The sequence below is a fragment of the Miniopterus natalensis genome, chromosome 19 (assembly GCF_054644295.1).
Source record: "Miniopterus natalensis isolate mMinNat1 chromosome 19, mMinNat1.hap1, whole genome shotgun sequence".
Taxonomy (NCBI): Eukaryota; Metazoa; Chordata; class Mammalia; order Chiroptera; family Miniopteridae; genus Miniopterus; species Miniopterus natalensis.
The window spans coordinates 16,252,109-16,278,940 of NC_142099.1; the positions used below are offsets into that span (position 1 = coordinate 16,252,109).

General features: G+C 44.2%; 2 protein-coding genes across 9 annotated transcripts in view; both read left to right on the top strand.

The window, feature by feature from the left end:
• SUCO (SUN domain containing ossification factor) overlaps positions 1–8,229 on the top strand; it is a 48,439-nt gene extending 40,210 nt beyond the window's left edge. For 6 of the 8 annotated variants that reach the window (XM_016221450.2, XM_016221454.2, XM_016221447.2 and 3 more), the window contains 2 exons: positions 4,993–5,048; positions 6,261–8,229. In XM_016221450.2, the coding sequence (XP_016076936.2) occupies positions 4,993–5,048; positions 6,261–6,695 (491 nt within the window). In that variant the 3' untranslated portion in view covers positions 6,696–8,229. Of the gene's footprint in view, positions 1–230; positions 4,174–4,992; positions 5,049–6,260 lie in introns of those variants that run through there. The other 2 variants (XR_001603846.2, XM_016221451.2) reach the window with 2 other exon arrangements.
• Positions 8,230–20,864: 12,635 nt separating this feature from the next.
• On the top strand, positions 20,865–26,355 carry FASLG (Fas ligand). Its single transcript, XM_016221393.2, has 4 exons — positions 20,865–21,200; positions 21,785–21,830; positions 25,511–25,567; positions 25,938–26,355. Exons 1-4 carry the CDS (start codon positions 20,865–20,867, stop codon positions 26,330–26,332), a joined length of 834 nt encoding a protein of 277 aa, XP_016076879.1. The 3' UTR covers positions 26,333–26,355.
• The last annotated feature ends 477 nt before the right edge of the window (positions 26,356–26,832 follow it).

A 26,832-nucleotide genomic window follows, 5' to 3' on the forward strand; every position in this document is an offset into this window, starting at 1 on the left:
CATGTATATATAAACACGAATCTGGCTTACTTGTGGCTTAAGTATGATGTCAGTGTTGTTTTGGAGATCATCTACAACAAATAATGGGGATAGTCAAAAGGCAGCTATCATTTTCACACTTTATATCTTTCTCTGTTCCTGAAAGCCCAGAGGGTGGGGAGGGGCTGAATTTAATGAGCCATTAGTAGCTTTGTTTGCACTTGCTCCTGTTTAGAAGTATTTCTTTTTAGAAAGGGATGTTTGAGACAGTTCACCAGATATGGAAAACCTGAATGTGCTCCCATAGCATCCTGTGCTTATCTGCTTCCTCTTCCTGTACAGGTAGGACTCCTTTTGCCTCTAGTTTAGAACTATGAGGCATTTCTGAAAAAAATCTGATCTTTTTTTTAAAGCCCAGAATCTATAATAGTGTTTCATTTTCACTGGCTAACACTCAGTGAATACTTAAGTGTCAATGAATGGATGTATACTGAGTGGCTATTTTCCTATATCAGTACTTTTATAAGTAGTGCTTTAATTAGTGCTAATTAAGAGACTTAACCTCATAGCAATATTAAAATAACCAAACTAATTATGTATTTCAATTAGGAGTGCTTTCTTAATCATTGACTTCTCTCTTTCTTTAGGAATTAGTAACTAAGCAGTCTATTTCTTTTGGTTAAGTCATTCAAGTAATCATTCCTGAGCTTTACTCTTTTGCTATTATCACAAAGGTTTACAGACAACCCATTACATGTGTGTTTACTTAGAACTAGAAACTCTTCCTCCTTCCTGCTTCCCCCCCCCCTCTTTTTTCTTCTTTTGGCTGGTGTGTTTATTTGCAACTGAAATTTTTAATTGAAATATCTCCAGAATTTTTTAATTTTGTAAATCTAAAATTCTGTATGCACTGAGCAGCTCCCTTTTTTCCTCTCCACCCAGCCCCTGGTAACCACCACTGTATTTTCTGTTTCGATGAACTTGACTACTTTAGATGCCTCATGTAAATGGGATAATATAGTATTTGTCTTTCTGTGACTAGCTTATTTCACTTAGCACAGTGTTCTCAAGGTTCATTCATGTTGTAGCATGTGACAGGATTTCCTTCATTTTTAAGACTAAATAATATTTTCATTATACATATATACCACATTTTGTTTTGTCATCTGTTAATGGGCATTTGGGTTTTTTCCACTTCTTGGTTATTGTGAATATTGCTGCTATGAACATGAGTGCGCAAATACCTCTTTAAGACCTTGCTTTCAGTTCTTCTGGACATATACCCAGAAGTGGGATTGCTTGATCATATGGAGTTCTACCTTTTGAGGAATCTTTATATTGTTTTCCAAATGGTTGTACCATTTTACAGTCCTACCACTTGTTTTCTGGGTGTTTTTTTATAGTAATCATCCTAATGGGTGTGAGGTGATACAACTCATTGTGGTTTAGACTTACGTTCCTCTTATGCTGAGTGATGCTGAGTATCTTTCCATGTGTTCTTTGGCTATTTGTAAATCATATTCCAACACTTTGCCCATTTTTATATTGGGTTATTTGAGCTTTTTTGTTGTTGTTTAATTGTAGGGATTCTTTATATATTCTGGATATTAACCCCTTATCAGATATATGATTCACAAATATATTATCCTTCTTCATAGATTACCTTTTTAAATTTTTTTAAATCCTCACTTGAGGATATGTTTTTATGGATATTTTAAAGAGAAAAGGGGTGAGGGAGAGAAACATTGATGTAAGAGAGAAACATCGATAAGTTGCCTCTAGCATGTCATATCCAGGAGATCAAACCTGCCTCCTAGGTAGGAACTCTGACCAGGAATCGAACCCACAACCTTTTGGTGTACAGGACGATGTCCAACCAACTGAGCCGCCTGGCCAGGGCCAGAGGTTGCCTTTTGACTGTTTTGATTGTGTTCCTGATAGACCGAAGTGTTTAAATTTGACATAGCCCCATTTGTCTATTTTGCTTTTGTTGTCTTGTTCAAGAAATCATTTCCTCCCTGGTCAGTGTGGCTCAGTTGGTTGAGCAGCGTTGTCCTATGCACCGAGAGGTAGCTGGTTCCAGTCTCGGTTGGGGCACATGCCCAGGTTTTGGGCTCAATCCCCTGGGCAGGGGTGGGGCATGGGAGCAGCCAGTCAATGTTTATCTCTTTTTCTCTCCCTTCCTCTCTCTTTCTCTAAAAAAAAATCAATAGAAAATAGTAAAAAAAGAATTCAAGAAATCATTGCCAAGTCCAGTGTCATGAAGTTTTTCCCATTTTCTTTTAGAAATGTCATAATTTTAGGTCATATGTTTAGGTCTTTAACCATTTTGAGTTAACATGGTGTGAGGTTGTAAGGTGTAAATAGAATCATAACATACAGGCACGGGCAAAAGTAGGTTTACAGTTGTCTGTGTGGAAAAATATATAATACAAGAATAAACTCTGTGTGTTTCGCATACGCACAACTGTAACCCTACTTTGCCCACCCCCATATGTGTTTTGTTTTCTTTCCATCAGTATTCTATTTGTAAGGTTCACACACGTGATTGCATTACATTTTCAATATTCTGTAGTATTTCAGTAACTGATCAAATCATAATGTATTTATACATTTTCCTGTAGCTTACAGTTTGGGGCTATTATAAAAGATGTTGCTGTGAACATTCCTTTGTTTATGTGCTAGAGCATAGTTGCATGAGTTTCTCTAGGAATATTACCTGATGTGAAATTGCTGGGTTGTAGGGTGTGCTTATCTACGTTACAAGGTAATAGAAAACTTTTCCAAAGTGGCTGTAACAGTTTATGCTTCCATCAGTACTGGGAGAATTCCCATTCTTCTACATTCTTGCCAACAAACACTGAGAATTGTCAAGTTTTAAAGTGTTGGTTAACTTCATTGCAGTTGCAATTTGCATTTACTTGATTACTAGTGAAGTTGAGCATCTCATGTCTTTTAGTCATTTGGATTTTCTGTGAATATAGGCACATCTTTTTTTAAATTTCTGTTTAAATTTGTTGGGCTCTTTGAATCTCTGAATTGGTATCTCTTATCATACCGGGAAATTCTTACCTATTTTTCCCCCCACAATAATACTTCTGCCTCATTTTAGAATCTCCATTTAATTAAATGTGTTAATCCTTCTTTCTGTTTAACCTTTGTCTCCTAAACTCCTCCTATTTCCCATATTTTTGCTTTTCTGTGCTACATTTTGGATGATTTCTTCTGATCTGTTTTTCAGGCTATAGCTATATATAGTCTGCTGTTAAATTCATCCGTTGACTTTTAAATTTTAGTTATTTGCCATTTCTAGGAGTTCTTTTAGTATATTTTAAATATCTAGGTCCTTTTTGTTTTATGTTTCTTGAAGGTATTTTTAAGCTTTTTATTTAAATATAGTATATGTGACTATATCTACAGTCTGTTTGATCATTCTGATATCTTAAAATTTTAAAAATCTGTTCATTAGTTGTCTTTGCAAACTCTTGCTCAAGGTGCTTTGTAGATTTGTGTGTGTGGTTATCTGTGTGCTAGTCCATCTCTTTGAAAAATTATTTGTAGGGACAGTTTGAGGGCTAGAATGTACGTCCTTATTCCAGGAGAATTTGTTTGCTTTACATTCAGAAAAACTACATTCATGGCTTGAGGTTTGTTGGACCGCCAGGTGATGGGGATTTGGACCGTCAGGCCCTGCATGGGTTCATTCTTTAGTCCCAGCTTACTGTTGGGGAGCCAGAGGAGATGTTACAAACTGCTGCTTTGAGTGGGCCCTGAGGCTTGATTTTCGACGTATTCCCTTATGCTGCCATCAGAACTCAAGTCCACAAATTCTTGCATTGGCACATGCTCTCTGGACAGAAATGACTTCTGTGGTCCATTTGACTCTTTGGATTCCTACTTTTCCTTCCATTTTGGTCTGGGGATTACGTGCTTATCTTGGCAGCTTTTGATGCTTTTTGGTGATAAAAAATCCACCCTATTTAGTTGCTTTTGTTGGAGAGGGTGATCTGAATAACATTAACACCCATTCCAAACATAGACATGTTTTTAAAAAAACAATTTGTGTAGATTAGTAATCTGATAGACATGACTGGAGGAATAGTTGGATATTTTTTGTATTTGATGACTTTCTCAACAGATTCCTAGTATATAATGTAAAATATAATTGGTTGACTCATGTTAATAAATTTCTGGCATCTAAAGTTTTATAGTGAATTTTCTGCTTACAGACTTCTGCCTCTGTCATTCCACAGATCCTTTCATCTTAATTTTCTCAACGGGACTAAAGTCTCTTAGCCCCTCTTGTGTTCGTGTGTTTATTGTGTCCATGTGGTTGGCATAGGGCTGTCTTGAATGTGCTTTAAGTAAGGAAATTTTAGAAACCTAAAACTAATATTTCTAATGTACTCACCATGCCAGAAGTGTTCATTCATTATCGTTTGGTCATTTATATTGCATGTTCAAGCTTTTTTTAGGTTTTGTAGTTTAAAGTTTTGATTATAGTAAATCATAGTAATAAACAATTAGAAAAAAAGTCTTAGATCTGGTTTCGTGTCTCTGTTCCTCTGACTTTAATACATGGTTACAGCTGCTTGTTGTACAGTATTAACCCACATTTGCAACACAGTGTAGAAATTAGTCCTTTAGGAAAATATTCAGATGCCTTGTAGGTTTGGCATTAGTGTACTGGTGATGTTATTTTCTCATCAGGTAAGAGGGCAGGACTGGGCCCAGCGAAAGATTGTCACTGTGTTGCCGATAGCCAGCTATTAATTAAAGACTGAGGGAAGGTGACCAAGCCCAAAATAAGAACAGAACCATCTCCCACCTTGCTCCCACCTTGTTGCTCTTGGCTTACTAACTTAAAATGCATAAATATATGGTTAACCTGGTGAAAATATAAATGTGTTGGTTCTGTTAGGAAAAATCCCTAAGCGATAATATAATACTTTGTTGTGTTTAATTGTAGCCTAATCTAGTTTACATTTGCTTTTTATTTTTTCTTACCTATAGTAGACCCAAATGCTTTGTACATTGTAGAACCCCTCAAGTTCTCTCCAGAAAAAAAGGTAATACTTTGTTTCTTTTTAAGTGTATTGGTGGGTAATGTAAGGAGTAGATGAAGAAATAGGTTGAAAGGTTTAATATAACTTTTAAGTGGTCCTTAAATTACTGTTCTTTTCAGTCATGGTAATGATATAAATGAATGTTTACAGGGGTCAGCATACTATGATCCGTAATCCATATCTGGCCTGTGGCATGTTTTGTATGAATCTGGAGTGGTTTTTAAAGAGTGGCAAAATAAAAAAGAATATGCCAGAGACACAGTGTGTGACCTGCAAAGCCTGAAATCATTTTATGTGTGAAAAGCTTGTTGATCCCTGGCTAGTAGCCATGAATTGAGGACCAGTGCACGTCAGGCACAGAGTGTACGCCATCCTGTGATCCTCAGAACAGCCTCAATTTTTAAAAAATTTTATTATTTTTAATCCTCACCCGAGGATATGTGGGGTTTTGTTTTTGTTTTTGTTTTGTTTTTAATTGATTTTAGAGAGAGAGGAAGAGGGAGAGGGAAAGAAATATTGATGTGAGAGAGAAACATCAATCGGTTGCCTCCCATATGTGCCCTGACTGGGAATTGAACCCAAAACCTTTTGGTGTATGGGATGATGCTCTAAGCAACTGAGCCACCTGGCAGGGTACAGCCTCATTTTTCAAATGAGAGAACTGAAACTCAGAGTTCTTGTCTTTACATGACCCATTCGGTAGGTGGCAAAACTCAGGATAGATTTAGGCTTTTTTGGTTCCACAGCCTGTGCTTTTTCCATTTGCTTCTCCAAGTAAGTTGTGCTCATCTTGATTAGAGGTGATTGTAGATGAAAGAATGTGGGTTTTAGAGTCACATAGCCTAGGATTCAGCCGCAATGTGGCACCTTACTATGTTGAGTTGGGCAGGGACCCAAAACCAGGGATAAAATCCTCACTTTTCAGGGTTGGTGAGTAAGATACACATGATAGCAACTAGTATAATATCTAGTGCATCCTAGGTATTCAGATGTGAGTTAGTGCCCCCAGTCTGTATTCAGAGGTGGCAGGTGAGAGCTTTTACTGAGCAACATTTACTAAATAGGAAGGAAATGAAGGTGTCTTACAGAACAGACCACTGTTTTACTTTTCACCAGGAGGTGGCACTTCTCCATTAGCACAGCTCTCTAGATGTTTGATGAGGTAGCTAACTTTTGGAGGTCTAATTCCTACCCTTTCTTTTGCTGGTGTTATAGAAGAAACGCTGCAAGTACAAAATAGAGACCATAAAGCCGGCAGACCCGTCACATCCTGTAGCCAATGGAGACATAAAAGGAAGAAAGCCCTTCACGAACCAGAGAGACTTTTCTCACGTGGGAGAAGTGTATCACTCTTCTTACAAGGGTCCTCCCTCGGAAGGGAGCTCGGAAACTTCGTCACAGTCAGAAGAGTCATATTTTTGTGGCATTTCAGCTTGCACGAGTCTGTGCAATGGACAGTCCCAAAAGACAAAAACTGAGAAGAGGGCTTTGAAACGAAGGCGCTCTAAAGTCCAAGACCAAGGAAAGTTAATAAAGACACTGATACAGACTAAGTCGGGGTCATTGCCGAGCCTGCATGACATCATCAAAGGAAACAAAGAGCTCACCGTGGGGACATTTGGTGTGACAGCAGTCTCGGGACACATCTAGAATAATCAAACTTTTCTTACTGGAGACTTTCTGTTGTTCTTTGAAGAACAGTCTGTGGTATTTGAAGGGTTTGGGGGAGGGAGAAATAACAATGGGAAAAGTATTCAGAAATTATGGCTTCTGCCTTTTTAAAAGTAGGTGGGATTGTGCCAGTCAGTCTTGGTAAATGAGCTGCAGTTCTGCAAGGCTGATTACTTCCCACAGGACAGTGGTGGACATTTTCTAAAGACATTTTTTCACAGATTAATTACTGGTAGTTTGGAAGCCCAGTCCCTTGGGTGGGATAGGAATGGAAGCCTGAACCTCTTCCTGTAGCTTTGTTCCTATTTCTTGCACCTTCCATATTTATGTGCCTTTTGTCTATTTATAATGCCACTGGAAGAGGAGGGGGACTTTTTCTGTCATTTGATTTCTTTTATAACTTTGTTAGTTTTTTGAAGCTGCAAACACTACAGGGCTTTGAGGTGATCTGCTCCTGGAGTTCAGTCACGTGGGTCAGACCGTGTGAAGAGCCTGCCGACTTGCCGACTAGATCTCTGATTAGCATCTCACCTGAAACAAGCACTCGCTGGAATTTTTAAGTCTGTTTTTAGGTAAATGGTGATACTGTTAAATGTTATTTTCATTTAATTTAATTCACATTAGTTTTCAGTAGCAATTAACTCAACGAGGAAAACGAAACTACAAGATCTTTTCTTACAAATGACTGGTATTTGCAAATACATTTTTTTATAAATTTGCCTTTTAAACACATGTCACCACTTGTAAAGGTTTTCTGTAGCAACATTACATTTTAAACATTCACAGTAAGCACCAATCCTACAGACTTTCACTTGCTACAAATAGAAAATGTGAAGGTTTTCGCAATGAGTCCAGGTTCCACGTGACACACTCACTGCCCATGGACATGCACAGAACCAGCCAGTGAGTTTGCCGAGCCTGTTGAATTGGTCAAGTCACAGGGATTACTAGTCCTTTGCGTTGGCTTTGTATTGGCTACAGATGTGCAGAGGTGTATGTGTGTGCTGTCCGTGTGCGTGTGTCTTCATTTTGTCCTTGTATTTCTTTAATTGGCGGCTGTATTTGTATGTGTTTGTACAGTAATGGGTGAAAGTGAAAAGCTTCTTTTTGAAAGGGAGAGAGTTGACCATTTTATGTTGTCAGACTTAAGTTATAACTTATTGAGCACTTTTTGTAGTAACTGTGTTTAAATTTGTCTAATACCTTTCTGGGTATTGTTTGTAATGTGACTTATTTAAAGCCTTTTTGTTTAAGTTGCTGCTTCAGATTAACAGTGTGTTTTAGGTGATTGACATTTTTTCCCAGTCTGTACAATTAGCCATTCAGAGCAAGAAGGTCTGATTGCACAGAAACCCACTGAAGAGCGGTCCAGGGGAAGCAGAGGCGGAGCGGGAGTCAAGCACGTGCAGCACCCGGCACTGTGCGGAGCTGACGCTCAGTGTGTGACAACAGAGCTGTAGTGCCGTTAGAAACTGTGAATTTCCAAATAAATCTGAACACTTGTCTTTATTAATTGCTGCTTCCTCTGTTCTTTGAAGGAAAACATACAAATTTGTTACTCTGAACATAGATATAAGTTTTTGTCACTTTAGAAACCAAGTTCAGCTACATCAGGTTACATTTCAGCCAACTGCAAGCTGATTGAACTGTCAGTGAACATTTTGTTCCAATATAGTCACAATTTAATCCTTTCAAACACTATAAGGAGTGCACTGAATTTTTATTTAGTAGATACAATACATGTATGTGCTTTTCTCTTATTAGGGGCCATCTTTAAGACTACTCATTTAATTTTTCCACATCTAATTAGAGCATAACATTTTACAATTTGGGTTTTATTTTCCCTCTCTAAGATTATACCTACATAAGGAGAAAAATGAAAATTCCTGTTAATAGATTTGTGCCTGGTAAGAAGCAAAGCTATGTATATATGTACGTATATGGCTGCTCCTCGATAGTCCACCTCAGTTCATTTCCTCTAATGTTAAATAAAGCACTAAAACAGTATGAAATAAGAAACTGAGGGATCGATAAAAGCAAAGATACAAAGTAAAACTTCTTTTCATTGAATTTTTTAAAAGTTGTACATGTAGTTTGAGGAATTATAAGGCTTATACAGAAAAACAGTTCTCTCTGCCACTACACTACCCCACCACCACCCTTCCCCCACCAAGGATTCCCTGCCCCCACCAGCAACTGTTTTTTGGTTCCTTGTCTCCAGTTATTGTGCTTATTTTGCCATTTATTGACTTTCCAGTGTTAGCTGTGTGCCCAATTTGAATATGTAAACTTGTAGTCATGAATATGAAATAGATATAAACTTATATTTGTTAACCTAGTTGAACACATCTATTTATTTAAAAAAACTCCTTTTTGAAAACTCTACATTTCATAGAATAACGTTATTAAAAAACTTCATGCTTTTCCCCAACTTCTGAAATTGAAAAGTTTCAGATCCATAGAAAAGTTGAACACCTGTGCACCTCTACATAAATTCAAGTTAACATTTTTTGTGTGTGTCTGTCTGTCCACGTGTGTGTATATATACCACATACTTTTCTGGGGTGAACCATTTGAAACTTTGGCATCATGACCTTTCACCTCTAAATGCCTGAGCTTGTGTTTTTTAAGAATCAGGACATTCACCTACATGACCCCAATACTAGAGTCACACCCAGCTTGAAGTCCATGGCCAATCCTTAAAATTGCTCCCTCGCATCACCTTCAGCTTTTTGCCCCTCTCTTGCCTTGATGTACTTGCCGGGCAAAAGGACCACCCTGGTGAAGTCAAACTTTCTGCCTGTTGCACACCTGTACCCACCGACTACAGCAGGCCAGGGACAGTCGCCAGGACTGTTGTCACTTCAGTTCATGGTTACTCATCTCAAGCAGTCCCTTAATGCTGTTGGCAATCATGGTACATTTTTTTTCTCAGCTGAGTCTTAGTTTTTCCAGGTAAATAATCTATACTTTCGCTTCTCTTTTTACATTCGCTTGGGCTTAACAATGTTAAGCAATGGTGGTGCTAGCATGCACCCTTTTCTTGTTTGTGAAACCAAAAAAATAGGAAAGCTTACAATGGCTCATTATTAAGAGAAATGGCTATTAGTTTAAGCTATTTTATCTTAATGACTTAAATATTTTCATTTGGAATAGAATTTGGATTTTATCAAATGCTTTTGAACATCTCTCCAGTTGTTTTATTCTCTGTCTTAAATAACTGATTATACTGATAGTATAATATACTTGTCAACCTGGTTTTTAGATCTGTTGTGTTTTTGGTTCTGAATTGGTCAGCTTAGGTTGGGCTATGTTTCTGTAACAAATCAACCCTTTAATCTCAGTGGATTAACACAATGGAATCTATTTCTCATTTACGTCAAGTCCAATGAGGGTGGGTGGCCCTTCTCAATCTTAAGACCATGACATTTGGAACACAGTCTCAGCAGTTGATGCAAAAGGGGATGGGCGAGCACTGGGAAGGCACACTTGTTCTCAACTTCCTCAGAATGACATCATTTACACTCACATTCCAGTGTAAGGCTAGTGACAGTGTCCCAGCCGCAAGGGACGCTGGGAAGTAGGCAGTCAAGTTCCGCTGGTGTCCAGGAAAAGGAGGGCGTGTGTGAACGTGTCATTGTCTCTGCCAAAGATGCTTTGAAATTCTTCCTATTATACTTGTCTTTGTTTCTCAGCCTGTGACTTCTGTATAGATGTTAAGACCTATTTCACACTTTCCTGAAGAATTGTGGTCAGAATTTTCCAAGACAAATTTTGTCTGCATCTTCGTGATACTTCTCTTTCCCTTTCTCTGCAGAGTATTAGACTGTCCTCTTAACTCATTCTTACAAAAGAGAAGATGTATCCAGAATCAGTACTTTTAACAGTTCGGGTGTTTATATTGCTTTGGGCCCTCCTTTTTGTCTATTGTGGTGAACCAATTTTTTTTTTTTTTTAACCCTCCCTTGAGTACATATTTTTATTGATGTTAGAGACAGAGGAAGGGGGAGAGAGAAGAACATCGATCGGCTGCCTCCCTTACGCTCGCACCCTGATTGGAGAGTGAACCCATAACCTAGGTATGTGCCCTGACAGTGAATCGAACCCACAACCTTTTGGTGTATGGGACGGTGCTCCAACCAACTGAGCTACCCAGCCAGGGCCCAGTCCTCTTCTTAAGATCATAGTTTGGCTTAGCTCTTAGGCTTGTATTATTTCCCCAATCATCTTATGCCGAGTGTTTTCCTCTGAACTATCTTTCCTTACACGTTGCCTAATTTAGCTGATTACTCTGAACGAACGAAGTCCGTGACTTCTGATTCCACTTTGCACTTCTCTTGGTTTTCCTGCCTTTGCTCCTCCCTGCTTTCATCGTAGGGGGTGTGCCTCCTAGAATGCAATATAACATCAGTTTTATATCCACCTGCTTCGTATCCACCTGTTTTCTGGGAGGTGCTCTGCCTAATGGATATAGAAAGAATGCATTCAGCATGTAGTCATCAGGTAAAAGAATATGAGTCCTTTCAAAAAGGTATTTTGTTCAATGAGGTAAGGCAAATACTTTATGAGCACAGTTGACGAGGCAGGGGCTGCCACAGCCCTTAACCTTAGGGGTCAGGAAGCCCACACAGGGCAGTTCTAAGAACCAGGCAGCAATGAAGAGAAATGAACAGTATTCACATCAGTGGTAAAGAAAAGTTTGCTGTCCCCAAGAGCAGGCAATCAGAATTCTTATTTATTGGGTTTATGGAACTTTAAAAAAGGAAGTACAAAATGACTCAAAATCCCCACATGAAAAAGAATATTGATTTGAGGGAGTAGGAGATGCTAATGAACACATCAAAGAGGCTCTACTTAAAAATAACAGCCAGCACAGAGAACGGAAACTGTGGCTCTCCTTCCCCCCAAGAGTCTCTGATCTCCCCCTACAACCCCAGAACACCCTGCACACAAGAGCGCCACTTGAACTCGAGCCCTGGTCAGTGTCTATGTCCTAGAGCAATCGAGCTCATCAAGTCACTCAACAATGCCTCAAGCATTGACCGCAGGGCCATGTGGCCTCTCCCAGGCTAGCTCTGGCCCATTGCTGTTTGCCTATTATATAGTTCCATCAACTAAATAAAACGGCATTTCAGAGTGTGTATTTTCTCACTGTAGATAGATCGGGTTAGAGCCCTCTCTGCTCACTATTGGATTGTAAAGATTAGTAAACCTTGCCCGGCCGGGCGTGGCTCAGCGGTTGAGCGTCGACCTGGGATCCAGGCCATCGGGTTCGATTCCCCGTCAGGGCACATGCACTGGTTGCGGGCTCGATCAATGACTTTCTCATCATTGATGTTTCTATCTTTCTCTCTCTCCTTTCCTCTCTCTGAGATCAATAAAGATATATTTAAAAAAAAAAAAAAGATTAGTAAGCCTCCTTGTAGGTTACCCAGGAGTGAGAGTCTGAGCCTCGTGCTGACCAGATCACCTTCAGTCAATCCTATGGTGCCTCTAAACTGATTCATACTGTTACTTACGACAAATGTCAATTAATACATCTTTGAACAGTGGCTGTACATTTGTATTTCCAGCCTACCATAGTTATGAAGGAGGAGTCATATAACTAAAAGACGATCGATACATGAAATTTAAGGAAATGATTTATTTTTTAAAAAATTGATTTGACAGAGAAACAATCGATTCATTATTCACTTATTCCTGCATTCATTTGTTGTTTCTTGAATGTGCCTTGACTGGGGATCAAACCCACAACCTTGATGTATCGAGATGATGCTCTAACCAACTGAGCTACCCAGCCAGAGCCAAGGAGATGATTGCTTTTCCTCAAGATGACCACAGAGAAACATTCATTGCTAATATATTCCGTACCTCCTGTAAGAGGAAGTACAGATGCACAAACTTCCACTGGTAATGAGATGAACTAATTTTCCCCAAATGTGTAATCCACTGACTTTCATCCTATGTATTACAGATTCTCTTTTTCTATGGAATCTGATAACTTGATTGTTGGCAACTGATTTATTTCCCTGAATTCCAAAGGGGCCTAACAGAAGATCTTTTATTGTCTAACCCATTTCAGAACTTTTCCTGGGTAGCACAGCCCAGGCCTTTAAAGTCTTCATAGTCCAATAGTCCATTCTCCTAACGTAAAGCACCCTTTGGGTGAGAGGAGCCCAGCAGCCTAGCCGGATGCTGCGGGCTGTGTCACATCTTGTCCTGCTTTCTCTTACGGTGTGGCCTGAGAAGAAGAGATGATCACACACACACCTTCCAAGAAAGAAAACGAAATCCTAACTTTCAGGCAAAGACTGTCCAAATACACATTCAGGAAAAAAGTTCCAACCTTCATCCCTCCACACTTGCCTCTCTTCTAACGTTTCATCGTCATGTTATGATGACAGTGTGCTACTGCGTCTGCCTCCACCCCTCCTTCCTAGGCTTGAGGCTCCGGGAAGAGCTCTAGGAATGGGAGGGTGTCATGGGGCCTGCGCGGGGCAGATTCTGACCTGTGTCTTGCAGAATGAGTAGGGGTTCACCAGGCAATGGAAGTAGCGGTGGTGATGGGCACTGTAGGGGAAGGAGAGGGTTAGAAGAGGGCATCAGGAGGGCGTTCCTTCCAGAAAGAGCCCTAAAAAGCTCAGAGGCATAAAATGCAATGAGTGTCATAGCCACAACTGGACCTTGACCCCATGGAGTTTAATTTCTTTCCCAGGATAAAGGTCATATCTCCTCTTGGCTTTCTTTCATCTTAAGAAGATGCCATTCCTGAGCCACCATCATGAGCTTTTCTGCTCGTGGAGATTAATGAGTAGGTGCGAGGCCTCCAGACGACTGCCTAGCCCCTGTGACCGTGGCTTGTGTTTGAGATGACAGTCTTCGGCTATGATTGTAGGCCCTTGCGGGTTCTCTTCTGGGTTAAGCAACTGAATTAACTTCCTATGAGCACCATAGGAATTTTTTTAATCTCTTTCAGAGGGAAAGTGAGTCATTTCCTCATCTTCATTGCCTTTCTCCATAGAGGACACAGAACAAAATTCCAAAAAAAAAAAGAGTACATGAGAAAAACTTAGTTTTTATATAGAATCGAGCATGGGAGAAACTAGAGACACAAATGACCAGGGAGACTGAGTTCAGAAGACTGGGTCAAGGACAAGAACAATCCTCATAGGTATTTATCCCAGGAAAACAATGAGTCCCTTACAGAGAAAAGAGTCACTCTGAAGAGGTAGGCTACCTGGGGAGGCCTTTTCCTTGAGTAACTCGAGAGGGGGGGCGCATGGAACCCATTCCTCGTGATCCCAGGGGCTTCTCAGATGGTGTTCCAGGCGTGTCTCAGCAGGGGCAGAGTGGGTGTGGGGTAGAATGGGAACCTCTGCCCCAGGACCCTGGACTTTACCGCTAGTGATAGGTTGTCTCTCAGTCCTTCAGGAGCAGGGAGGGATCTGCCACAGAGATTGATTTCCTGCTTTAAGGGGGCAGACCAGAGGCAGAGAGCTCTTCCCACTCCTGCTGCTTTTCAGGTGATTTTAGTTCAAAATAATTCATATGCCATTGTGGGATATCTCAGGGTAGCCTGCCCGGGGCCCCGATGCTAGCATGGTGGTATTTTAATTTTAATTTTATTGAATTTATTGGGAGTGACATCGGTGAATTAAATTATACAGGCTTCAGGTGTACAAGCCTACAGTACATCATCTGTATGTTGTATTGAGTGTTTTGCACCCGAAGCCAGGTCTCCTTCCATCACCATTTATCCCCCGTGCCCTCTACTGCTCCCCGCCGGGACCCCTTCCTCTGGCAGCCACCACACGGTTGTCTGTGTCCAGGAGTCTGTCTTTGTTTTTCTTTGCTTAATCCCTTCCCCGTTCTCGCGCAGCCCCCAGACCCCTCCCTCTGACAGCTGTCAGTCTGTTCTCTGTATCCATGAGTCTGTCTCCACTTTGTCAGTTTATTTTGTTCCTTGGATTCCACATGAGTGAGATCATGTGATACTTGTCTCTCTCTGCCTGACTTTTCCACGTAGGTAATAATCTGCAGGTCCCTCCGTGCTGCCCTGCTGGGTAAGATGTCTTCCTCTTTTTCACGGCTGAGTAGTATTCCACCGTATAAGTGTAATCATGGTGGGATAGTTATTTATTTTTAAATATGGCTTAATTTCAGAGAGAGGAAGGGAGAGGGAGAGAGAAACATCACCGATGAGAGTCATTGATGGGCTGCCTCCTGCACGTAGGAGATTGAGCCCGCAACCTGGGCATGTGCCCTGACCAGGGAATCAAACAGATCCCCTGGATCCTAGGTAGATGCTCAACTGCTGAGCTATGCTGGCCAGGCAGTGGTGGGATTTTTAAATCAGACATTCTGAAGCCAGGCGAGAGGTTGCAAACTCGTCATGTAGATGGAGCAGGCAGGGGATGTGAGGAAGGATGACCTGATGCAAGACAATTGACGCCAGAGAAGACCCCGGCGAATGGAGGGCACAGCCATTAGACAGGAGAAGCTGCCCCTGGCACAGCCCCGTCTCTGAGCAGCTCCTTACTCTCTGTGTGCTGTGCTTCGGTCTGCCTCTGCTGCCTGAGTTTCCAGTGGTTAAAGCCTCTTTGTGGAACACTCTGAGAACCACAGCAAGGGTACCTGGAGTCTGGCTTGGTTTTGTCGAAGACCCACAGCTGGGCTCCCTCTGCCCGTGTGTCACCAGCCCATGGAACAAGGGGAGGGCTGAATCACTGCTGCTCGGGCAGAGCCTGCACATGTTCCATTGTGCGCCGGAATGAGCGCAGCCCAGACCACAGAGGGCTGTGGGCAGAGCAGCCTCTGATCTGCCTTATCTCTGGAAACCCTGACTTTCGAGCTGTGTCAGAGCCAACCCAAAAGAAAGTGACCAGTCTAAAACTCTGCATGAGGAGGGGAGCAGCCTCCGGCGACAGGCTGCCTGGGATGCTTGTGCCCTGGAAGGGTGGCTGTGGGGGGACAGCCCGCCAACGTGTGTGCCTTCCCTCGGAGGAGGAGGGCTGGTGGCGGGAGGGGACGGCTGGGTGCGGGTGCAGCTAACCTCACTGCCCCTGGGACAGGCTGAGCCAGGCTGGCAGGAAGGCTCTGATCAAATGAGCAACGAGGAATCCGATCCCTTCTCAGATTGACAGTTTCTCCTGAACTTGGATTTGTGAGACCTTTCTAAACACGTTTCAAGTAGATGAGGTCTGGCTGATGGAACCCACCACTGACTGGCATGCGCTTCGGAAAGGTGTTATTTCTTCTGACTGCCCGTGACTTAGTCATTCTATAATCTGAGAGCTGCTAACAAGATCCCTGCTGATGGTTTGCTGTGGAAATTCCTGGAGGACGGGGCACCTCCGTTCCATTGTATCCCTGCAGTAGTATATGGTGCCTGGTGCTCAGGGCATCTACTGGAAAACTAGGAGCCGTAGTAAGTCACGAAGGGCCAATGCTGCCTCTTGGTTGAAGGACCAGTGTCCATGCAGCAAGGGACAGTGGTCACAGAGGTGGGAGGAAGGACTTGGGGATTGGGATTCCTATTATAAATGGAGGAAATGTGGCTGGTGATGAACCCCAATTCAGGTCTCTTTGGCTGCCTCTAAATTAAAAATTATACTCTGGGGACCTGGAAAGCATTGTGGGAGTCAGAGGAGGCGAAACCTCATCAAAAGCAGTTTCATTTGCTCATATTGAATCTCACTGGAAGGTTAGGTGGGTGGGGGATAAGATGTCAGTCGATGAGCTCTGCTCTCGGTGAGCTGGGCTCTGTCACCTGGGAACCCGAGTTAGAGCAGCATCTCATTTGGGTGGGGTTGACCTTTCCTCTTCTCGGGCTGGCAGTGCTCAAACGCCCGAGGCCAGTGACAAAACATTGGTCACGACCCTTTCATTGAAACTTGCTCCCTTTAAGCTTCCACCCAGTGTCCTTGGGGTGAGTTCCTTAGGTCTCTTTTGGTTTCAAGTGTCAGAAACCCAACTCGAACAGGCTTACATTTAAGAAAAGAAGGAAGGGATCTGCTTCGGCCATGGTGCTCAGTGGCACTGGGGACGGTCTTTCATCTCAGGCTTCCTGGACAACCAGGGAGTTATACCGGATGATCACACTGTGCTGAGACCCAAGGCAGGGCCCGCGTCTGACACAGGGCACGTGGCACATGCAGAGTGAGTGAGTGAATGAGTGAATGAATGAATGAACAGATGGCTGGTGCTAAGATTGATTTAATTTCTCACTCCCATGACTGAACAAAGGCACCTCTCACACCAAGAAGTGCAGGAAGATGTGAAAAAGTAGAGAACATAGAAAATGTGCGTCTGTAAATTAGAGATTTCCGAACAGAGAGGTCAGGACACTTAGCTTCAACCCCAAGGCCTTCTGCGAAAGGAAGTGCTTCCTGCCATCCTCTGACCGCTTCCTCAGTATCCTACCCACCCGTGCCCCCCCCAACCCCCCCTTCACTCTGGGGAGCTGGAGCTGAAACAGAACCAGCAGAAGGAGTGTCTGGGAACCAGACTCTTAAGGGACCACGGTTACTAGGTCCTTATCCGTGCCTTTATTCTTTGCCAGACCCTCTCCAGGCCCTTCCTCCACCCTGCATGGTTAACCCAAGCTCAGGGAGAGTGAGCGGGGGCCTTTGCAGAAGGTCACACACACAGGGACACACACACGTCAGGGTGCAGGTGTGAGAGAAGTATTTGCTGTGTGGGAGTAAGGAAGGTGCAGAGCTGTGAGGTGAGTTAATTCAGAGCTGCCAGGTGAAGGAAACCCCAGGACCTTTGCTCCCTTACTGGAATCCCCACCCTTGGGGGATGGGAGCCCAGGGTGAGCTCTCCCTTTCTTTACAGTGTAGTCATCTTCATTTGAGGGGTGAGAAATGCCAGGATGGATACACTGCAAGGTCTGGTGCTCCTGGGCCAGGTTACAGAGCAGAAGCTGACTCAGACAGCTGTCCCTCACTGTCCTGAGGGCACTTGGGCGTGCCAGTGTTTCAGATGTCCGTGGGGAGGTGGGCTGCACAAGGAGACAGGACTGGTTTTCTTTGTGACTCTTCCACACACCAGCTGCAGCCTTAGGGGAATCCTCTGACCCCCGTGGAGCTCAGGTCCTCATCTGTGAAGGAAGGGGCATGATAGGATGACCACATTATTCTAGCATTGAGATTCGGGAGCCATGGAAGGTTCTGGGTTGGTGAGACAGAGCTGCAGCTGGGTTCCAAACCAGGCTCTGGGGTGAGGGCCTCATCTGTGAGATAACAAACGGGTACAGGCCCAGCACTCTTCACTCGTGGGTCCCCTTCTTGCTGTTGCAAGGTCCGGGAGCCACACCAGACTCGGAGGCTGCGTGCGCAAAACTGGCTCCTTGTGGGCCCCGAGGATGGAGGCTCTCGAGGCACCCAGCTGCACAGCCCTGACCAACCTCTGCCAGACATTCAAAGGAAACAGTGGGTGACAAAAGCAACGACTTTGACATTTCAGCTCATCTTTGGTGCATCTAGCTTTCCCACAAACCCACCATGACACATGTTTTTGCAGTGAAGTGTATCAAACATCAAGAAGGTGCTCATGAAAGAGCCTGCAAGACCCAGGCATTTCCAGTCTTAATAGATGGTGTTTGGGGTGTGCCTCGCACCCACCCCACTTCCTCACCACCCTGCAGGTGGGCTCCCAGCCCTGTGCACTTGGGGGTGCTGGCTCATGGGGGAGACGTGAGCATTTTTGCTTCGTAATCACTCATATTGCGGCCTTTTGGGGTTAGAATTTGGGCTCAAATGCCCACAGATTGTGTGACCTTAGGCAAGTCACTTAACTTATTTGAGTGTCAATTTCCTCATCTGTAATCATCAAATCAGCATATAATTATGGAGTGTCTCTAACACCAGCCACGTCTAAATTTGGAACGGCAGCATCTTTTTTTTTAAACCCTCAACTGAGGATATTTTTTCCATTGCTTTTTTAGAGAGAGTGGAAAGGGGGAGAGAGAGAGATCGAAACATCGATGTGAGAGAGACACATGGGTTGCCTCCCACACTCACCCCAACTGGGCCCAGGGATCGAGCCTGCAACTGACGTAAGTGCCCTTGACCAGAATCGAAACCGAGACCCTTCAGTCTGTGGGCCAGCTGGGGGTCAACGCCCTAACCACTGGGCCAAACTGGCGAGGGGGGAACGGTAGCATCTCTTTGCCACGTCTGGTGAACTGAAAGACCAGTGTGGCCACAGTGTGGCGAGAGAGGAAGAGAGCAGGATGAGATAAGCCATAGAGTTAGGACGAGCCCAGAAAATGCAGGGGCTTAGAAGCCACGATGAAGCTTCAGATCTCATTGTCAAGGCCGTGGAAGCCACAGGAATGTTATTTGCGACAGCTGACCCACACAGTCAGACTTCTACTTGCATCTGAATGCCATCAAGCTCCCACAGTGAGATAAAGCCAGCAGACCAGCAGCACCCGCAGAGCGTCAGGAGATGGGGCACATGGCGTCACCGAGTGAGGTCGCAGAAGAATCTCTCATTCCCATCAGAGTCCTGTTCCTGGCCTGGGACCCTCCTGCCTTCGTTACTTCAGTCAGCGTGTATTGGTTGAGACTGTACCCAGTGAACAAGGCAGACAGAGCAGCACATATCATTCGTTAATACCCAGTGCCATCCCTGCCCCTGGAAGCCTATCTGTTACAATCCCTACATTCCCTGGCAAGGGGGATCCCCACTGGGGTCTGCCAGTGGAGAAGCAATTGCATGAGATTGGAGGGGAGAGACGAGAAGCCATCATTCATGACAGCGGCTGAAAGGCATGTGGCCGACGGCAGAAGCAGTGAGGTGGGTTCCTAGAGCCTTCTCGTGCCTTCTAAGAATCAGCCACTCGAGTGCTGCTGGCAGCTAACACTACGGGTTGTAGCAGGAGTTTTGCATTTCAGGGTTTTGCATTTCAGTGGCCCCCCGACCTTTGCTTGCCCAGCCTTCAATCCCTGTATTAGCTCTTTCCTTACTTTGCATACTTGGAGCGGCTTCTGCTTTCCTGGCCTGTCCTGAGTGACACGCAGGGGTAGGGGAAGACGAATAGGACAGTCAGTTAAATTTGAACTTCATATAAAAAAAGGAATTATTTTAAAGTATATTCCATGTACTATTTAGGACCTACTTATCCTAAAAATTATTTATTATTGATCTGAAATTCAAATTGAACTGGGCAGCCTGCATTTCACCTGACAATCATAACTGAGGCTGCAAACAGCAAGGCCTCTGGGGACCAGGACAGCACTGGCCATGGCGAGGAGGGGTGCAGACTGGGAAATCTGGAGCACCCGTGAGGGCAGCTGCTACCCAGATCCTGCTGACTGCATTTGCAGAGATGGCCAATATTCTAATGTTCAAAAAACAGAAGAGAAAACATATGTTTAATACGAACTACCCTAATTTTATAAAGGGGCAGCCAGTGAAAAGAAAAAACATTGTGAGGCACAAACAAAACAGGTCTGTGGGTTTCCTAAGGCGTATGGGCCACTGGTTTGCAACCTCTGATCCAATCTCTGGAGAGTGGGTGGGGCAGTTGCTTAACCTGTAAGTTCACGTGCTTTGCAAGGTCAGGTCCTAGGGCTTTGCGCCGGGCCGGGGATGACAGTGGGGGATGGTGCTTTGCAAGGTCAGGTCCTAGGGCTTTGTGCCGGGCCGGGGATGACAGTGGGGGACGAGCCTTTTCTGCTAAAGGTGAGATGCAGAAGCAGTGCTTCCGGCCACAGCTCCAAGCTCCTCCCCTCAGTGCCTGATATAGCCCGTGGGCACTGTCCCCGAGCTGGGCGGTGGCTGGGGCCACAGGCCGCGCGGGGTCCTGCCTGCTCTGGCAGGCCCTCCGGCGAGCGAGCGCGAGCGGCCATCGGGCTGGGGCAGCTTTCATCAGAAGAGTGTGGGTGGAAACTTCCCGGGGTTTGCTCTGAGCTTATTGAGGCTTCTCGGCTTGAGATGCAAAGTGAGTGGGTGTCTCTCTGAGAAGCTGAGAGAACAAAAGCGAGGTGTTTCCCTTGACCATGGAAACTCTATAAAGAAGGAGCCGGCTTCCCTCCTGTCGAGCAGTCAGCAGCGGATGTCCCCTCTGTGACACCTGGACTCCACGGATTGAGCAGGAACGCCCCTTGCGGGGGGCTGCTCAAGCCTGCGGCTGCCATGCAGCAGCCCCTGAACTACCCATACCCCCAAATCTACTGGGTGGACAGCGGGGCCCCCTCCCCCTGGACTCCTCCTCCAAGGACAGTCCTCCCCTGTCCCTCCTCGGTGCCCGGAAGGCCCGGTCAGAGGAGGCCGCCACCGCCGCCACCGCCGCAGGCACCACCACCCCCCTTGCCTCCACTGCCACTGCCACCGCTGAAGAAGAGGAGAGACCACAACACAGGCCTGTGTCTCCTTGTGATGTTTTTCATGATTCTGGTGGCCCTGGTGGCGTTGGGGCTCGGGATGTTCCAGCTGTTAAACCTGCAGAAGGAGCTGGCCGAGCTCAGAGAGGTAAGCTGCCTGGGGTGGCTGGGTCCCCAGTGCTGGGCCTGAGACAGCTCTGAGTGGTGGAGGGGTCAGGCTGTCCTGGTCCACACGGACCACAGTCTTCCTGGCCAAGGGCTTTTCAGTCCTTTATTCCTGTCTTAGAAATGGATCATTCTGGTCCTTCTATGCTACAGACAGAGCACTGGAGGCTCACATAAGTAAAAGGAATGTTTTCAATCGCGTAAGGGATCAGGGCCAAAATAAGACTGACGGCTACACTCTTCCTTTCTGAGTTGGCAAGTCAGCTTGGTGAGCCATGTCTTTAATGACTCAAGAAGGAAAAGGGACTCTCAGTCTTTATTAGAAGTGAATTTGTGCAAATGGCCAAACTATTTTTTTTTTTAAAAAAAAGAGTTAAAAATATTGGAAGTATTCCAAATCACAAGACTGAGGCACGGGGAAGCACAGCTGCCCAGCCAAAGCCCCAGGTAGGAGAGTCTGTGAGGTATTTAGATTCCTTTCCAGGGCCTGGTTTATTTGACAATTCTGCCTCCTTTGCTTAAAGAACTTTATATTTATTATAGGACTTTTCTCTTTCTCTTTGCCAGTCCTCCAGCCAAAGGCACATAGAATCATCTTTGGAGAAGCAAATAGGTGAGTCCTTTTGTGCACGTGCATTGAGTTTCCAAAGATGGTCCCAGAGCTGGGACCTGTGGGTGGAATGCCATGAATTTCATCTGTTCTCGGGCACATTTTACTACAGTGGGAATCCTGGCAGATTCTGAATCTCTGGTCCTTTTGGTTCCTTGAGCTGCCCTCAACTATGAAGTCAATTTAATTGTTCAAAATCAGTGTATCTGAGTACTGCACACAATTCAGAATAATTTCCACCTGACTTTGGGAAGAGACACACACTGCTACAACCTTAGACCTTTGTTCCCTGAACAGCTGGCTCCTGGTCAGTCTCCTTCCTTGGCCTCTTGGGTCCCATACACAGGGCAGTGGCTGTAACTTCTCAGAAGAGCAGGGAGGTAGGGGCAGAGAAAGATGTTTGTAGGAAAGGTCTTCTCCTCTTTAAATTCTCTAAGAGGCTACTCAAGAGTCAAGCTTTATTTAAAACATTTTATAGGATATATTTAAGCTTTTAAAAAGTGGGAAATCGATCATCCACATTAGGTTCTTTTGCAGTCACTAGAAAGCTTGGGGGAAGACTTCAGCCATTATTCAAAGGGTGGCCCAGCCTCACCCCAGAGGTCATCGTGAGCTAGCATCAATAATAAAGGAAAATCCTTTGTAGGAGATCCAGGACAGGAAGAAGGTGAGAACATTGAGCATTGACCTCATGAAAGTTCAGGGCATAGTTTTGGAAACTGTGGACACATAGATTTAAACTAGCTCTTTAAACTAGAATTCATTGAACTTTGGATTTGGTAGGAGTTAGAAGGGAGCTTAGTCAGCATCTGGTCCAGTCACCTCATTTTTCAGAAGAGGAAAAATACCAGGCAGATTAGGTGACATGCCCCAAACCACTGGTATGGAGCTACAGGGCCTTCCAGTACGTGGACTGATGCCTCATGAAATAAGGCGACTCCCGTCTCTCTATGATGCCTATGGGGTGAGAAATAGAGATAGCAAGCAAGATGCCTCTGTGAAGACAGTAAATACATCTTAGGAATTGGGAAGAAAACAGAAGGCAGCACTGGCCAGCAAGTAAGGGAGCCTGTTTCTCAGGAAGGGCCTACTCAGGTGACCCAAGTCTCTCTACTGCCCTAGAATGTAGGGGCCAACCTTAGGATGCTCTGGTCCCCAGCTCTGGGTCCAAGGCCCTAAGTGTAAGAAAGTCCAGATGTGCACAAGCAGAGTAGAAATATTTGCTAGAAACAATAAAGCCCTTGGAAGATTCCTAGACTAAAATATTTGAAAATCAGTGGAATGTGTCTGGTGAAACAGATACCCAACTACTCATCTTTCACCCACTCTCTGGAGTAATTTTAGTGATTAAAAGTCAAGAGAGTAGATGAGTCAGGTCTACCAACCCCAAAAACAATCTCCTTCTCTAGATCAACCCAGATGACCTGAAATTGGTGAATTATCACACGGAAATCAAATTAGCAACTTTACTAATAAGATAAGAGATGCAAATTAAAACAAGGAAAACCTATTTTTGTTCATCAGATTAGGAAAAGTTAAATAAAAACCCAGATGGGCAAAAATGTGAGAGACAAAGGCCGGCTTAAACATGAATTGACAGCCAGTGGGCCTGTAAATTACTATAGCTTTTTCGAAAAGTAGTTGGAAACATATATCAAAGGATTAAAACTGTTCATTTACCTTGTAATCATATCACAAAGAATACATCTTCAAAATATAATTAAAGATGTGCCTAAAAATTTATGTATAAGGATGTTCATCACTTCCTTATAAGGCTATTTATAATAAGCAGTTCAGAAGGAACTTACATGCCTCTTAGTAGAAGATTAGTTAAATACACCATGGTGTATTGAGATGATAACATAATAAACAGCAGCTAAAAACCATATTCTTGAGATGCTTCCTATGTGCCAGGCTGGGAGTTGGGTTGGGGTGACCGCTGAGAACAAGAGAGAGGAGGGGCCTGCCCTCGCTGAGCTTGAAGCAAGCTAGAGAAGCTGGGCAAAAGCAGGCAGACAGACCACATCATTTCCAAGTGTGCTCAGTGTGCCTAAGGTAGAGCAATCTGGGAAGTCCCCTCATGGAGGTGGTGTGTGTGGGGGTGGTGTGTGTGTGTGTGTGTGTGTGGTGGGGTGGGAGGGTAGGGAAAGCAGTTCAGCACTGAGAATGGCATGTGCAAAGATCCTGGGGCAGGAAACAGTCATCACCAAAGTGTAGGATATATTTTCAGTTTATTCCAGTATTTATCCAGCAGATAAGCTTATTGAGTGTTTTCTATGAGAACCACACCATACAAGTCTCTCTGAGGGCTATAAAGATATGCACCACTTCCTGTCAGAACATGGCCAAACGCCAGATCAGCTGCGCAGATGGCTTATGGTGCAGGAGTGTAGACAAGAGTCAGCTTTGCCTTTCCTGTTCGCTAGCATCTCATTCACGGTGGGTGATCTTAGCTGGCTACACAGGTAGTGACAGCTCAGGTAATGCTCTCCATTGGCTGGGGCATTCTCATGCACCTTTCTAAGAATCTTTCTCAAATGTCTTAGCTCAATTCATTAGCTAAGTGGTAGCTCTACTCAGTTAAATATTTGAAGTCAGAGAAGTAATGTCTGTTTTGAGAGCCATCATCTATTTTAACTCCTCAATTTAACTTAGCAAACATTTACTGATCAAGTGCCCTGTGTTAGAAACTGAGCTAAATAAATACTCTAGTGGACTGAACCTATAATAAGAGTTTACCATTTATTTGAGACAGTTAGACAAGTTATGCAGTTTTCACAGAAAAGGGGTGGGTGTCCAAGTTGGCAAAAGAGGTGAAGACAGAGTGATTCTGGGTTTCAAAAGAGGGGAAAATCCTAATTGATTAAAAAGGCTTGGGAGGGTATCTCAAAGAAAGAGCTTTTTTCAATGCTGTTTATAGGGTTGATAGGAATTTGACACACAGATCTGTATGGAAGGGCGTTCTGGGCAGAAGGAACAGCATGAGCAAAGGCAAGGAGGCAGGGAGCTAGGTGTGTTCAGGTCACACCAGGACTCCTGTGTGCTGGTGGGAACATACACAATTACACATTCAATGAAACCATTCAAGGTGTTTGAACCTTAGGATAATTAATTTGGGGCAGGTTGTAGAATGCCCTTGTGGGAGGACCTAGCAGCCAGGAGATGAATTAGCCGTCCTCTTCGGCCTCTGGCCTGCTGAGTCCTAGGGACAGTAAAGCCAGAGTAGAAAGAGTCGCAGATTGAGAGTCAGGATCCCCGAGTGTTGGTCCCACTCTGACACTGAGTAGTCGGGTCTTTCTTGGACAAGCCACCCAACTTCTAAGCTCACTTTGCCTTCTAGGAGGTGGGACAGTAATCTCTACCTGAAAGGGTTGTAGCACATTCTAAATGCAGTACCTGATATGACAGCTCCTTATTAATCAATAAAATCATTAATGAATGTTGTTTTATTATAACATTATAATTTATGCCTGCATCTATCTTAATTGGGTTTATTTTTTTACTTCTCTGTGTCTGAAATACAGGCTGTGAGTTCCACAGTTTAGATTTGCATTAGTATATGTTAGACTGTTGCCATTTATGCTTTAAAAAAACCTTTTATTTAAATGCCCTGTTTAGAGTTCCACCAAAAGAATAGTTGATATCTCATTTTTACTTATAACTTTCATCTCTCTATGATACAGGTCACCCCAGTCCACCCTCTGAAAAAGAGGAGCAGAGGAAAGTGGCCCATTTGACAGGTTTGTATCTGGAAAGCAGAATGGCTGGTCATTTTCATCAGTGTGTCCTGGGTGAGCTGTTACCTGCAGAGGCCCAGTCTTGGCCTGGGTGGACTTTCAGAAAGTGGTTGTGTGGTTGGGGGCTCGATCCCCAGTGGGGGGCATGCAGGAGGCAGCTGATGGATAACTCTCTCATTCTTGATGTTTCTCTCTCTCTCTCTCTCTCTCTCTCTCCCTTCCTGTCTCTGAAATCAATAAAGACATATTTTAAAAACAACAACCCCATAACTTTTGCTCAAGGGATGAAAGGCCCACGGTTTTGCCTTGGAAGCTTAGTTTGTTGGATGCATGAACATTCCTGGCTAAAAGCTCCTTTCTGATTTGGTTTCAGGCAAGCCCAACTCAAGATCCATCCCTCTGGAATGGGAAGACACCTATGGAATTGCCCTGGTCGCCGGGGTGAAGTATAAGAAGGGCAGCCTTGTAATCAATGACACTGGGCTATACTTTGTGTATTCCAAAGTATACTTCAGAGGTCAGTCCTGCAAGAAACAGCCTCTGAACCACAAGGTCTATATGAGGAACTCTAAGTATCCCCAGGACCTGGTGCTGATGGAGGAGAAGATGATGGACTACTGCACTGTCGGCCAGATGTGGGCCCGCAGCAGCTACTTGGGCGCGGTGTTCAACCTCACCAGTGCTGACCACTTACATGTTAACGTGTCTGAACTCTCTCTGGTCAATTTTGAGGAATCTAAGACATTTTTTGGCTTATATAAGCTCTAAGAAAAGCACTTTGGGATTCTCTCTATGATGATTCCTTGTTACAAGTACTGAGAATGTTGTCTTGAAGGAGGGTCTTCTTAAGCCCACTTGAGGTCAAGTGAGAAGACATAAACCAAGAGGATCCTGAGACCACAGGGCCCAGCAGGTCTATGGTTCTTCATCTCACCCAAAGTCCATGAGCCAGATAGGAGGAGGAAGACAACTGATGAACATAACACTCTGGGCCACACGGCAAGATGCAGGACAAAGCAGCTGCCGGAGTGTTCCACACTCAGCTTCAGAGGCCAAGAGTGTTTGGGCACATTGCAAAGGACACCTTTTAACTCACCTCTTGGGGTGGGTTTACTGTCTACCTCAGGGGAGACTGTCTTTCAGGTATATGATGTGACATGAGTGTGTAAGAGGTGGAAAAAGAGGATTAGGCTCACATGATAAGCTCAAGAGACTGAAAGGCCAGTGTCCCAGGGGAAGCACCTTTACCTCCAGAGCCACAGCCTGAG